Consider the following 14,269-nt stretch of genomic DNA (forward strand, 5'->3'; position numbering starts at 1 on the left):
TTTAAATGATTGATATGCAACAGGTCTGAAATTCTTTTAAAATTGGATATAGGTATACTATGGTAATAGTTTTGACACGTACTACTACTACTACTAACAATTCATTGCAGCACCAAGCCATCTGAGGCCAACACAGCTATGCGTGCTTTTCTTCCATCCCAATCTATTCATAGCCTCCCTCTTTACACCCTCCCATCAGAGGCAATGCTATAGCGTTGCCTATATTTTTCCCAGAGGCACTTCATATGGAAGGGGTCGTTGTAGAAACTCCAAAGGGGTCTCATTCGATTGAAAATCGAGAATTCTAGTGCCCTTTTTAAGGTCAAAAGTGATTGGAAGACAACTAACACACCTTCCACGCCCACCACTTCCCCAAACACATCCAATAATAATTTCGAGATAGCCATTTTGTTCTACGTAGTTGATTTCCATATAGAAATTATGTTTTTGAGGAGGACACTCCCCCACAGCCCTCAGGACAAGGGTTGTAAGTTATGCCCTGGGGGATATAAGGTTTTTACAGAAAGCATTGTTGTAGAAACTTCAAAAAGGGCTCATTCGATTGGAAATTCAAAGGGCTAGTGGCCTTTTTAATAGTTGAAAGTGATTGGAGGTCAACTAACCCCCCTCTCACGCCCACCTTTTCTCCAAACACATCGAATCAAAATTCTGAGATAGCCATTTTGTTCAACGTAGTTGAAAATTCTGGAAATTAGGTTTTTGGGGATAACAACCCCCACACAGCCCTCAGGGCAAGGGTTGTAAGTTATGCCCTGGGGGCATATAAGGTTCTTATAGAAAGCGTTGTCGTAGAAACTTCAGAAAGGGCTCATTTGATTGGAAATTTAAATGGCTAGTTCCCTTTTTAATAGTCGAAAGTGATTGGAAAGCAACTAACACCCCTTCCACGCCCACCATTTCCCAAAACACATCCAATGAAAATTTTGATATAGTCATTTTGTTCATTGTAGTTGAAAGTTCTGGAAATTATATCTTTGAGCAGGAGAATCCCCCACAGTCTTCAGGGCAGGGGTATAGGTTCTTATAGAAGGGATGCTTGAATTTCAGAGAGGGCTCTTTTGATTGAAAATAGAAAGTTCTAGTTCACTTTAAAAGACTCAAAACAGACCGAAGGTTAATTAGCCCCCCCCCCCACGCCCGTTTCCCCAAACCCATCTGATAAAATTTTGAGATAGCCATTTTGTTCAAAATTGTTCAAACATCAGATAATAAAGACTCCAAGGTTGACACAAACCCTATTTTTTCACTTTGATATTGTTACTTTGATACCAGTTTTGATACATTGATGAACATTTGATATTTTTTTTTAAGTTTGATTTTGAAATAAGGAATTCTTAAAAACTTGAAACTTTTTTCAATCAAAAATGAACAAAAAATCAATTTAAAAAAGAACTTTCTGAAAAAATAAGTTTTTCAAAAAAAGTTAGATACAAATACCTGTTAAAATTCAGACTCAAAACGACCAGAAATTACTATTAAAGAATAAATCATCGTAGTTGAAAGTTCTGGAAATTATGTCTTTGAGCAGGAGAATCCCCCACAGTCTTCAGGGCAGGGGTTATAAGTTATGCCCTCGGGGCATATATGGTTCTTATGGAAGGAATGCTTGTATAAACTTCAGAGAGGACTGATTTGATTGAAAATTGAAACTTCTATTTCACTTTTTAAGCATCAAAATATATTGAAGGGTAACCAGCGTCCCCCCCCCCCCCCAAACTTTTTTTCCCCAGTGCATCCGATAAAAATTTTGAGATAGCTATTTTGTTAAAAATAGTTCAAAGATCATATAACAAAAATTCGGGTGTCGAGACAAACCCCCAGGGGCCGGAGGCAGGCGTTGTAAGTTATGCTTTGTGGGCATATACGGGTCTTATGGAAGGGATGCTCGTATAAACTTCAAAGAGGGCTCATTTGATTGGAAATTGAAAGTTCTAGTTCACATTTTAAGAGTCAAATCAGATTAGAGGTTAGAGATTAGCCTTTTTTTTAAATAGTTCAAAGACAATATAACGAAAACTCGGGGGTCGACACAACCCCCCAGGGCCCGAGGTCAGGCGTTGTAAGTTATGCCCTGGGGGAATATATGGCTCTTATTGGAAGGTTGCTCGTAAAAACTTTAGACAGGGCTCATTTGATTGGAAATTGAAATTTCTAGTTCAATTTTTGACAGTCAAAAGAGATTGGAGGGCAACTACCCCCCCCCCCACGCCCCTTTTCCTCCAAATGCGTATGATAAAAATTCTGAGATAGCCAAAATTGCTCAAAAGTCAAATAAAAAAGGTCAGGTGTCAACACAACCCCCCAGGGCCCGGGGGCAGGCATTGTAAGTTATGCCCTGAGGCATATATGGTTTTTATGAAAGGGATGCTCGCATAAACTTCAGGGAGGGCTCCTTAGATTGGAAATTGAAAGTTCGAGCTCACTTTTTAATAATCAAAAGATATCCGAGGGCAGCTATTCCCCCCCCCCCCCCACGCCTTCTTTTTCCAAACCCATCTGATGAAAATTTTGATATAGATATTTTGTTAAAAATAGTTAAACGGTCAGATAAGAAAAACTCAGGTGCTAATACAACCCCCAAGGCCTAGTGGAAGGCATTCTAAGTTATGCCCTAAGGGCATGTATGGTTTTTATGAAAGGGATGCTTGTATAAACTTCATAGACGGCTCATTTGACTGGAATTTTAAAGTTCTAGTTCACTTTTTAAGAATCATGAAAGTTAAGGGCAACTAGCCCCCCTCCAGACACCCTTTTCCCCCAAGCCCATCCGAAGGCAGGGCCCGGAGGCAGGCGTTGTAAGCATTGCTCTGGGGGCATATATAGTTCTTATGGAAGGGATGCTTGTATGAACTTCGGAAAAGGCTCATATGATTGGAAATTAAAAGTTCTCATTCTCTTTTTAATTGACAAAAGAGATTGGAGGGCAACTAGCCCCTCCCCCCACCCCCTCCACGTCCTATTTTTCTCGAACCCATTCGATAAGAAATTTGAGAGAGCCATTTTTCAAAATGGCCCAAAGATCACATAACGAAAACTCTGGGGTTGACACAATCCTTCAGGGCCCGGAGGGCATATACAGCTGTTGTGGAAGGGATGCTCCTATAAACTTCAGAGAAGGCTCATTTGATTTGAAAGTTCTAGTTCGGATTTTAAGAGTCAAAAGAGATCAGAGGGAAACCATCCCCCCACGCCCTCTCTCCCCAAAGTGCATCCGATTAAAATTATTAGTTATCTATTTTACTAAAGCTACTTCAAAGCTCAGATAAGAAAAACTCCCGTGCAAAAAGCACCACCCTGGGCTCGAGGCTAGACGTCGAATGCTATGCCCTGGAGTCATATATGGTTTCTACGGAAGGGATGTTTCTATAAACTTCAGAGAGGGCTGATTTGAATGGAAATTGAAAGTTCGAGTTCAATTTTTAAGAGTCAAAAGAGATCGGAGGGCCCCTAGCTCCCCCACGCTCTTTTTCTCCAAACCAATCCGATACAAATTTTGAGATAGCCATTTTTTTTTGTTCAAGACGAATATAGTTTCCCTAAAAACAAGAGTTTGGATATTGCCCTCTTCCTTAACTGTAAATAAAAACTAAAAGCCTACTGCGTCATTGGTGCTTACCTGAAAACGAATTATATTACAAATATTTTCTTTTCCAGTTCTTACAACATTGAAAATAAAAATGAAATTACAGTGAAATAAAAAATACAGTGAAATGAAATAAAACCTACTGCATCAGTGGGGCTTAACTGAAAACGAATTATATTACAAATAGTTTCTTTTCCAGTTCTTACAGCATTGAAAATAAAATACATCCAATCAAAATTTTGAGATGGTCATTCAGTTCAGCGTAGTTGATATCCACATAGAAAATATCTTTTTGAGGAGGAGACTCTCTCACAACCCTTAGGGCAAGGGTTTTAAGTTATGCCCTGGGGTCATTTTAAGTTCTTATTGAATACGTTGTCGCATAAGATTCAAAAAAGGATCCTTCGAGAATAAATTCATAGAGCTTTTACCGTGATTAATTTGCGAATACGATGGGAGGGACCATACGGCCTCCACCCCACGCCCACCAATTCCCCTAGCACAGCCAAAAAAAATTTTGAGATAGCCATTTTGTTTAGCGTAGTTGATTTCCAGATAGAAAATGTCTTTTTGGAGGACACTCCCCCACAACCCTCGGGGCAAGGATTTTAAGTTATGCCCTGGGGGCGTATAAGGTTTTTATAGAAGGTGTTGTTGTAGAAACTTCAAAAAAGGCTCATTCGATTGGAAATTCAAAGGGCTAGTGTCCGTTTTAATAGTCGAAAGTGATTGGAGGGCATCTAGCCCTCCTCCCGTGCCCATCATTCCCCTAAACACATCCAATCAAAATTTTGAGATATCCGTTTTGTCCAGCGTAGTTGATTTCCAGATAGAATATAAGTTTTTTGAGTAGGACAATTACCTACAACCCTCGGGGCAAGGGTTTTAAGTTATGCCTTGGGATTAGATAAGGTTTTTATAGAAGGTGTTGTCGTAGAAACTTCAAGAAAGGCTCATTCTATTGGAAATTCAAAGGGCTAGTACCGTTTTCTAATAGTCGAAAGTGATTGGAGGGCAACTAGCCCCCCCCCCACGCCCATCATTCCCCCAAACACATCCAATCAAAATTTTGAGATAGCCATTTTGTTCACCGTAGTTGGTTTACAGATTGAAATTATGTTTTCGATGAGGATACTCCACCACAACCCTCAGGGCAAGAGTTTAAACTTATACCCTGGGGGCATATACAGTTTTTATAGAAGACGTTGTCGTAGAAACTTAAAAACAGGCTCATGCGATAGGATATTAAAAGGGCCAGAACCCTTTTTAATAGTCGAAAGTGAGTGGAGGGAAACTAGCCCCTCCACACCCATCATTCCCCCAAACACATCCAATCAAAATTTTTATATAGCCATTTCGTTCAGCGTAGTTGATTTCAAGATAGACAATATGTATTTGAGCAGAACACTCCCCCAAATCCCGCTGGGCAAGGGTTTTAAGTTATGCCCTGGGGGTATATGAGGTTTTTATAGAAGGCGTTGTCGTAGAAACTTCAAAACACCACGCCCATCAATCCCCCAAGAACATCCAATCAAAATTTTGAGATAGCCATTTTGTTCAGCGTAGTTGATTTCCAGATAGAAAATATTTTTTTGATGAGGAAACTCCCCCACGACTCTTGGGACAAATGTTTTAACTTATGGCCTTGGGGCATATAAGGTTTTTATAGAAGTTGTCGTCTTATAAACTTCAAAACAGGATCATACGATTGTAAATTCAAAGGGCTAGTACCCTTTTCTAATAGTCGAAAGTGATTGGAGGGCAACTCGCCCCCACCCCATGCCCTTCATTTCCCCAAATACATCTAATAGAAACGTTGAGATAACCATTTTGTACAGCATACTTGATGTCCAGATAGAAAATATGTTTTCGAGTAGGAGACTCCCCCAAAGCTTTCTAGGCAAGGGTTTTAAGTTATGCCCGTGTGGTATATGAGCTTTTTATATAAGGTGTTGTCGTAGAAACTTCAAAACAGGCTCATATGATTGGAAATTCAAAGGGCCAGTACCCTTTTTAATCGTCGAAAGTGATTGGAGGGCAACTAGCCCCCCCCCCCCCACACCCATCATTCCCCCAAACACATCCAGTCAAAATTTTTAGATAGCCATTTTGTTCGGCATAGTTGATTTCCAGATAGAAAATATTTTTTTGAGGTGGGCACTCCCCCAAAACCCACAAAGCAAGGGTTTTAGGCTTCGCCCTGGGGGGCATATATGGTTTTTATAGGTATTGTCGTTGTAAATCCAAAACAGGCTCAATCGATTGAAAATTCAAAGGACTAGTGCCCTTTTTAATAGTCGAAAGTGATTGGATTGCAACTAGCCCCCCCCCCCCTCACGCCCTTCATTCCCCCAAAGACATCCAATCAAAATTTTGAGATAGCCATTTTGTTCAGCGTAGTTGATTTCCAGATATAAAATATGTTTTTGAGGAGGAAACTCCATCACATTCCTCGGGGCAAGGGTTTTAAGTTATGCCCTGGGGGGATATAAGGTTTTTAAAGAAGGCTTTGTCGTAGAAACTTCAATAAAAGCTCATTCGACTGGAAATTCAAAGGGCTAGTGCCCTTTTTAATAGTCCAAAGTGATCGGAGGGCAACTAGCCCCCCCTCCACCCATCATTCCCCCAAACACCTCCAATAAAAATGTTGAGATAGCTATTTTGTTCAGGGTAGTTGATTTCCAGATAGAAAACATATTTTTGATGAGGAAACTCGCCCACAACCCTCAGGGCAAGGATTATAAGTTATGCCCTGGGGGCATATAAGGTTTTTATTGAAATCTTTGTCGTAGAAACTTGAAAAAGGACTCATTCGATTTGAAATTCAAAGGACTAGTACCATTTTTAATAGTCAAAAGTGATTTGAGGGCAACTAACCCCCCTCTCTCTCCCACCTTTTCCCAAAGCACATCCAATCACAATTTTTAGATAGCCATTTTATTCAACGTAGTTAAAACTTTTGGAAATTAGGTATTTCAGGATGGCAACCCCTCCCCCCACAGCCCTCAGGGCAAGGGTTGTAAGTTATGCCCTTGGGGCATATAAAGTTTTTATTGAAAGCGTTGTCTCAAAAACCTCAAACGGGCTAGTTCGCATTGAAATTTAAATAGCAGGAGCCTTTATTATTAGGTAAAAGTTATTGGAGAGAGAATGACCGCCCACATACATCAATCTTGTCTTCAAACACCCATACTAAAAGTTACTAGACATTCAAGTCGTGCAGCGTAGGTAAAAGTTCTGGACATTAGGTCTGTTAGGATAACAACCCCCTCAGTGCCCTCAGTGCAAGAGTTGTAAGTTATGCCCTGGGGGCATATGAGGTTTTTATAGAAGGCGTTGTCGTAGAAACTTCAAAACAGGCTCATTCGATTGGATATTCAAAGCGCTTGTACCCTTTTTAATAGTCGAAAGTGATTGGAGGGCAACTAGCCCCCTCCCCCACGCCGATCATTCCCCCAAACACATCCACTCAAAATTTTGAGATAGCCATTTTGTTCAGCGTTTTTGATTTCCGGATATAAAATATTTTTTTGAGGAGGACACTCCCCCACAACCCTCAGGGCAAGGGTTTTAAGTTAAGCCCTGGGGGGATATAAGGTTTTTATAGAAGGCGTTGTCATAGAAACTTCAAAACAGGCTCATTCGATTGGAAATTCACAGGACTAGTACCCTTTTTAATAGTCGAAAGCGATTGGATTGCTACTAGCCCCCCCCCCCCTCACGCCCTTCATTCCCCCAAACACATCCAATCAAAATTTTGAGATAGCCATTTTGTCCAGCGTAGTTGATTTCCTGATAGAAAATATGTTTTTGAGGAGGACACTTCCCCACATCCCTCGGGGCAAGGGTTTTAAGTTATGCCCTGGGGTTATATAAGGTTTTTAAAGAAGGCGTTGTCGTAGAAACTTCAATAAAAGCTCATTCGACTGGAAATTCGAAGGGCTAGTACCCTTTTTAATAGTCGAAATTGATTGGAGGGCAGCTAGCCCCCCCACACCCTTTATTTTCCCAAACCACTACCAACAACATTTTGAGATAGCCCGTTTGTTAAGGGTAGTTTATTTACAGATATAAAAAATATTTTTAAGGAGGACACTTACGCACAACCCTCAGGGCAAGGATTATAAGTTATGCCCTGGGGGCATATAAGGTTTTTATTGAAATCTTTGTCGTAGAAAGTTGAAAAAGGGCTCATTCGATTTGAAATTAAAAAGGACTAGTACCATTTATAATAGTCGAAAGGGATTTGAGGGCAACTAACCCCCCTCTCACGCCCTCCTTTTCGCCAAACACATCCAATCAAAATTTTATGAATCCTTTTTAATCAGCGTAGTTGGAAGATTCGGAAATTTGATATTTGAAGATCAAACCCCTCCCCCCACAGTCCTCAGGGCAAGGGTTGTTATTTATACCCTGGTGGCATTTAAAGTTTTTACTTAAATTGATGTCATCGAGACTTCAAAAAGGCTTATTCACTTAAAAATTTAAAGGGCCAGTTCCTTCTTTAATAGTTGAAAGTGATTAGAGAGACACTAAAGCCCCTATCACGCCCCCATTTCCTAAAACACATAAATTCAAAATTTTTAGTTATGCATTTTATTCAACTTAGTTGAAAGTTTTTGAAATTAGGTCTTTTAGGATGATAGCCCCCTCAGAGTCCTCAGTGCAAGGGTTGTAAGTTATGCCCTGGGGGCATATAAGGTTTATATAGAAAGTTGTATATGATTTATAGAATAGATTTTAGTCTTCCTCAAATCCAATTTTTATATGTTTAAGAACTAAATGTTGCCTTTAAATTAAATCAAAATGCATTGTGATAATGCTAATTCCCAATAAGGCATCTCAGCACTATCCCAAGAACCACTGAGGGTATTAAGTTCATACTTTCAGGGCTACTTCTGCTCTTAAAATTTAACCAAATCAAAATAGCGTAAGTGTATCCAAGCTATCAAAGAAAGTAAACAGATTTTTTTGCGAATGGTATCGAAGTTTTCCATTACAGGTCAACTAGAGGAATTATGAAACTAAATTTGACAGTACTATTTGTGTCCAGATTTTTAAAAGGGTGTATGCTGTTAAAAATTGCTGAAAATTTTTCTCCGAATTCGAAGGAGTTGTCGTGGGAACTTCGAAAAGGGCTCATTCGATTGAAAATAGAAAGGGCTGATGCCCTTTTTAATAGTCGAGAGTGATTTGAGGGCAACTAATCCCCCTCCTGCGCCCACCCTCCCACGCCAACCCTCCCATTTCTGCTCTTAAAATTTAAACAAATCAAAATAGCGTAAGTGTATCCAAGCTATCAAAGAAAGTAAACAGATTTCTTTGCGAATGGTATCAAGTTTTCCATTTCAGATCAACTAGAGGAGGTATGAAACTATATTAAGCAGTACTAATTGTGTCCAGATTTTTAAAAGGGTGTATGTTGTTAAAAATTGCTGAAAATTTTTCTCCAGCATACAAATAGCAGGCAAAACTATAAGTTTTTAAAAGACGAAAACGTTTAAAGTAATTTTTTCTTTTTCCCTGAAAAGACTAAGTGAATCTAAGACAAGCAGAAATTAATTGAAAACAACTTTTTCCATAAAGTTATTTGTTAAAAAAAAAGTAAAGAACTCCATTAAACAAAAAATGAGGAAAACTAAAATCAACTAATATGCCAAGCGTGAAACTACCACAAATCAGGATTGATAAATAAATGAAACCCAAAACGAACAGAAATTACAATAATTAACCGAGTCAAACTCGTTTTTTTTTGGGGGGGGGGGTTGATGAATCAGTGGAACCAACAATCTGTATCACTACCTACAATCGAAACTTCCGTCGTAATCGTAATAGAAACAACTGTCTTAACAATAAGAAAGTTGAAATCGCTGGTGGTATGATGGACCGTTTGTACGTATTTCTTATTACAAATATCTTTTCTAATGCGTAAACTTAATGTGTATGTTTTTTAGTGTTACTCAAATGCTAAAAGAAAATGTGTTTTTGGTCTTTTGGGCTGCCTAAGAAGTTTTTGCTATGTGAATTCGAGATCGTACTATCGTACCTAAATTTTGTGTAATTCAGTTAGTAAGATAAGGTATAAAATGCCATTCTGAATTCATTCTTTTCTCCGCAAAATTTGGCGTTTATATGTTTTTTGGTCTGATATTCGTTCTCAGCAGGTCCGAATGCATAATAAAAGGCCCTTTTTTATTTGATTCCAAAGCTTCTTTTTTTTTTGGGGGGGGGGCTAAAATGTGAGTCTTAGTGCGATTTTGGGGGATTTCCTGGTTTTGGGTTTTTGCAGACTTTCTGTACGGTATTTTCCAGATGATATTTAGGTTTAAAAATCATTTGTGTTGCAGTTTGCTCCAGGTCCTTTCTTTTTTACGTAGAATGACTAGCCTATTTTGGTACAAAGAAAATAGACATAAGAACCATACAGTGAAATATAATAACTTTAGAACTAAGCGTTACGTGAAGTTTTGCGTTTGCAATGTGCAGGGTCTTTAAATTTTTTTTTTTTTTTTTAACGTTAAATTATCTAGCTCGTATTTAATGTTTCATAAAGAAAATATAGCTTATTTTTCTTACAGTAAAATATTTTCTATTAGATTCTTTTTTCTTTTATTCATTCAGTGCCTAAAGGTAGTCAGGTTTTAGGGCATTTCAGAGACCTTCCGATTTCCGAAATTTTTAATGTCACGCTAAGAATGTTGTTTTTTTTTCTTTTGTTCTCTTGTTTTTATAATCGTTGGCATGGGATCCCGAATTCCATTTGAATCATGATCCCCAGTTTTTAGTGGGATTTATTTTGTATTTTTGGCAAAGCATGTGTGTATTTATGTGATGATCATTTAAAATGTGGAGTATATTGTATTTTTGGCAAAGCATGTGTGTATTTATGTGATGATCATTTAAAATGTGGAGTATATTGTAAAAGCTATGAAGTTTAGGAGGACCTAGGCCCCAAACCCGCCCTTCCCTGGATTTGCACCCCTTTCAGAACTAATTACCATTCTCTTCTTAAGACTTAAGTTTTCCTTGACAATATAGCTTTTGACTAAAGCTTCCGAAAGTTTCAGCTTTTCTTAATTCTGTTTTCTGGGCTCGTATTTTATAGGGCGTTGTCTTGGCGTGAGAAATATGATCCCATTCTAAATCCGTTCTTTAAATTGCAGGTTTCAAAGATGGGCCTAAGCTGCGGAGCAACATTGGTCAAATATTTGCTATGCCTTCTAAATTTTTTCTTCTTTGTAAGTATCTCACAGCTTAACTACTCTCCTGAAAATTAGTGCAAAGCTTTCATTTTTCCGGAGGGGGTCTAGGGCCCGATTCTTTTGGGTAAAGTGTGAATTTTTGTGGATACCATAGCAACGTATCAAAATTCTTATATTTGAGGCTGACTATGGAATAAAAAATTGTGAGGATGAGCACAGTCAAAGATGATAAAGAAATTAATAACAATGTTAGGTTAGAGATCGAGTTATTTTTAATCCTTCTTTTTTTCGTACCAGTTGCGATCTTGATATCAATGAGGCTCGGAAAAACTTAAGACAATGTAATTCGGCGGGTTGAATCCCACCTAATGTCGCAATATTTTGTTATAGCCAAAATAGAGTCAGTCGCTTTGTCGTGATCCACTCCTACTTGATCCTTTATAACTGGTATTGGGGATGGAAAGCAGGTAAGGGTGAGAAGTGGTTTCCACATTGTAATATACAATGCGCAAAGCAAATGGTGTTTCCAACGGTTCTAGGCGAATATCCCTCCGGCGAATACCCCCCCCCCCCCGAAAATTACCCACTCGAGGAAAATACCCCCCCCCCCCAAAAAAAAATAGCCTAACCCCCGTGGAAAATAAGGCTTTCCAAATTTTAGAATTTTATTTGAGTTTTATTTTTTTTATTTCTGTAGGGGGATGAAATTTTGGTACTTGTGTATTATGCGCCACTCACTCAACTGTGTAAAACTCGAGAACACACCGGTTTTGTTGTTAGTTTCTTCGTTACTTTAGAAATAAATTTGCGCTATAGATTTGCATATTAGGGGGGGGGGGGTAACCATTACTGGTCTGCATGCAAAATGTGTTTGGTGCAATTATTCTGCATATTAGATAGATAGACAAATAAGTGTATTTTAAAGCGAAATATACGGCCATGAACACAGTAAAATAATATAAATGAATATAGTGAATGGAGGGGGGGGGGGGTGTTTAACCCCCCAAAAAAAGCCCTCTCATTTTTTTTTAATTTCCGTAGGGGGATGAAATTTTGGTACTTGTGTATTATGCGCCACTCGCTCTAGTTTACACTGTGTAAAATTCGTGAATACACCGGTTTTTTTTTTGTTAGTTTCTGTGTTACTTTAGAAATAAATTTGCGCTATAGATTTGCACATTAGGGGGGTGGGTAAGCATAACGGGTCTGCATGCAAAATGTATTTTGTACAATTATTCTGCGTATTAGATAGATAGACAAATAAGTGTAATTTAAAGCCAAATATACGGCCATGAACACAGAAAAATAACATAAATAAATATAATGAATGGGAGGGGGGGGGGGGTTTACCACCCCCAAAAATGCCCTCTTCCACGAAAAATACCCCTCCCCATAGAAATATCCTCTGGACAATTCAATCCTGGCAAAGATTTACCCCGGACAATTACCCTTAAAATCCCCACGCGTAAAATTAAATTGGCAAAGAGAAAGCAAGACATATAAAGAAATTTCGTATATGAATTCTTGCAAATTCACCCCGCGCAAAATTTCTTCTTGAAATTTCATCTCCTGGAAACTATTTAAAATTCTCCCAGCAGAAAATTCGTCCTCCCCACCCGAAAAATGTATGCATACTTCCCAATAACAGATAAAACAAAGGACGATTTTTTTAACTTAAAAACCTATCCCCAGGGGATGTAGGGGGTCATTTTACCTCTAAAGACATAGTTATTGGGCCTTATAGCTATGCTGAAGAAAAAAAAAACTATCTCAAAATTTTGATTGGACGATTTTGGGAAAAAGTGACGTGGGAGGGGGCCTAGTTGCCCTGGAAATTAAAAGATCTAGTGCCGTTTCAAATAGTCGAAAGTGACTGGAGGGCAACAACACCCCCTCCCCCTTCCACGCCCATCATATCCCCAAACCCTTAAATTAAGACTACTACAAATGCGTCAGCTCTTCTTATAGCTTTGAGTTTACAGATAAATAGATTCAGCGTGCTTAGCCAGAGTGGAGTTAGATATTAACAACACTGCGAAATTATTAGCTACTGGAAAACCATTTTCAAGTAATATAGAAAAAAGAAGAGCTTTGGGTCCAGGATGCTTATATCTGAAATTAATCCTTACTTTGATTATTATTTTCTTTTCGTAAAAGTCATATCTAACATCACCCTGTTGTCACTTCCCCGCCGCGTTGAGGCGACGCTGAAAGTACTTTTGATTCCGTTTGTTTTGCAAAGTATATACGTATTATTTAACAAAATACGCATTATCCAGCTTAACTTCCAAATCAAAAGCACAAGGGAAGGCATTATGTTATTTTACTGTGTTCATGGCTGTATATTTGGCTTTAAAATACACTTATTTGTCTATCTATCTAATAAGCAGAATAATTGTACCCAACACATTTTGCATGCAGACCCGTTATGCTTACCCCCCCCCCCCTCCTAATTCGAAAATCTATAGTGCAAATTTATTTCTAAAGTAACGAAGAAACTAAAAAAAAAAACCGGCGTGTTCTCGAATTTTACACAGCGTAAACTTGAGTGAGTGGCGCATAATATACAATTACCAAAATTCCTTCTCCCTACGGAAATTAAAAAAATGGAAGGGCATTTTTTGGGGGAGTTAAACACCCCCCCCCCCATTCACTCTATTCATTTATGTTAATTTACTGTGTTCATGACCGTATATTTGGCTTTAAAATACACTTATTTATCTATCTATCTAATATGCAGAATAATTGTACCAAACACATTTTGCATGCAGACCCGTTATGCTTACCCCATCCCCCTCCTAATTTGCAAATCTATAGCGCAAATCTATTTCTAAAGTAACGAACAAGCTAACAAAAAAAAAGGTGTGTTCTCGAATTTTACACAGCGTAAACTTGTGAGTGGCGCATAATACACAAGTACCAAAATTCCATCCCCCTACGGAAGTTAAAAAAATAAAACTCAAATAAAATTCTAAACTAGGAAAGCCTTATTTTCCACGGGGTGTATTTTTTTGGGGGGGGGAGGCTTATTGCCCGCGGGGGGTATTCGCCGGTGAGGGGGTAAACGCCAGCCACCGTTTCCAACATGCCGGCACAGTTGCGCGCCGGAATTTTGTTTCACGAAAACAATTTGAGTGTCTATACTTGACATCTGATTTTCAAAATACGGACGCATGTTATGTCGTCACAATTTTAGAGAATCTATTGTAAACTCCTGGTAACATTGCTGTTTTTGCTACAAAAAATTGTCGATCTTTTTGTTTGCCTAACGTCAAGCGTTTCTTTCACTACTTTCGCCTTTTTCTTCCTTTTTTTGACGAATTGTATTGTTCTAATGACAATTTACTTATCAAATATCTCATCCCTTTATAGACGGCTATAGAACATTTGCAGCGTTTATAGACTATACACATAATGAAGTTTTTTGTTCATTCGCCTCTAGTGGGATCCACACCAGTAGAAA

General features: G+C 38.6%; 1 protein-coding gene across 2 annotated transcripts in view; it reads left to right on the plus strand.

Moving 5' to 3' along the window:
* Positions 1-14,269, plus strand: part of Tsp66E (Tetraspanin 66E) — a 39,241-nt gene that overhangs the window by 8,941 nt on the left and 16,031 nt on the right. For both annotated transcript variants that reach the window (XM_089089530.1, XM_089089529.1), the window contains one exon: positions 10,768-10,842. In XM_089089530.1, coding sequence (XP_088945656.1) covers positions 10,777-10,842 — 66 coding nt within the window. In that variant the 5' untranslated portion in view covers positions 10,768-10,776. The remainder of the gene's footprint in view (positions 1-10,767; positions 10,843-14,269) is intronic.

The sequence above is a fragment of the Artemia sp. Qi Xiang Cuo genome, chromosome 5, assembly GCF_049724085.1.
Source record: "Artemia sp. Qi Xiang Cuo chromosome 5, ASM4972408v1, whole genome shotgun sequence".
Taxonomy (NCBI): domain Eukaryota; kingdom Metazoa; phylum Arthropoda; class Branchiopoda; order Anostraca; family Artemiidae; genus Artemia; species Artemia sp. Qi Xiang Cuo.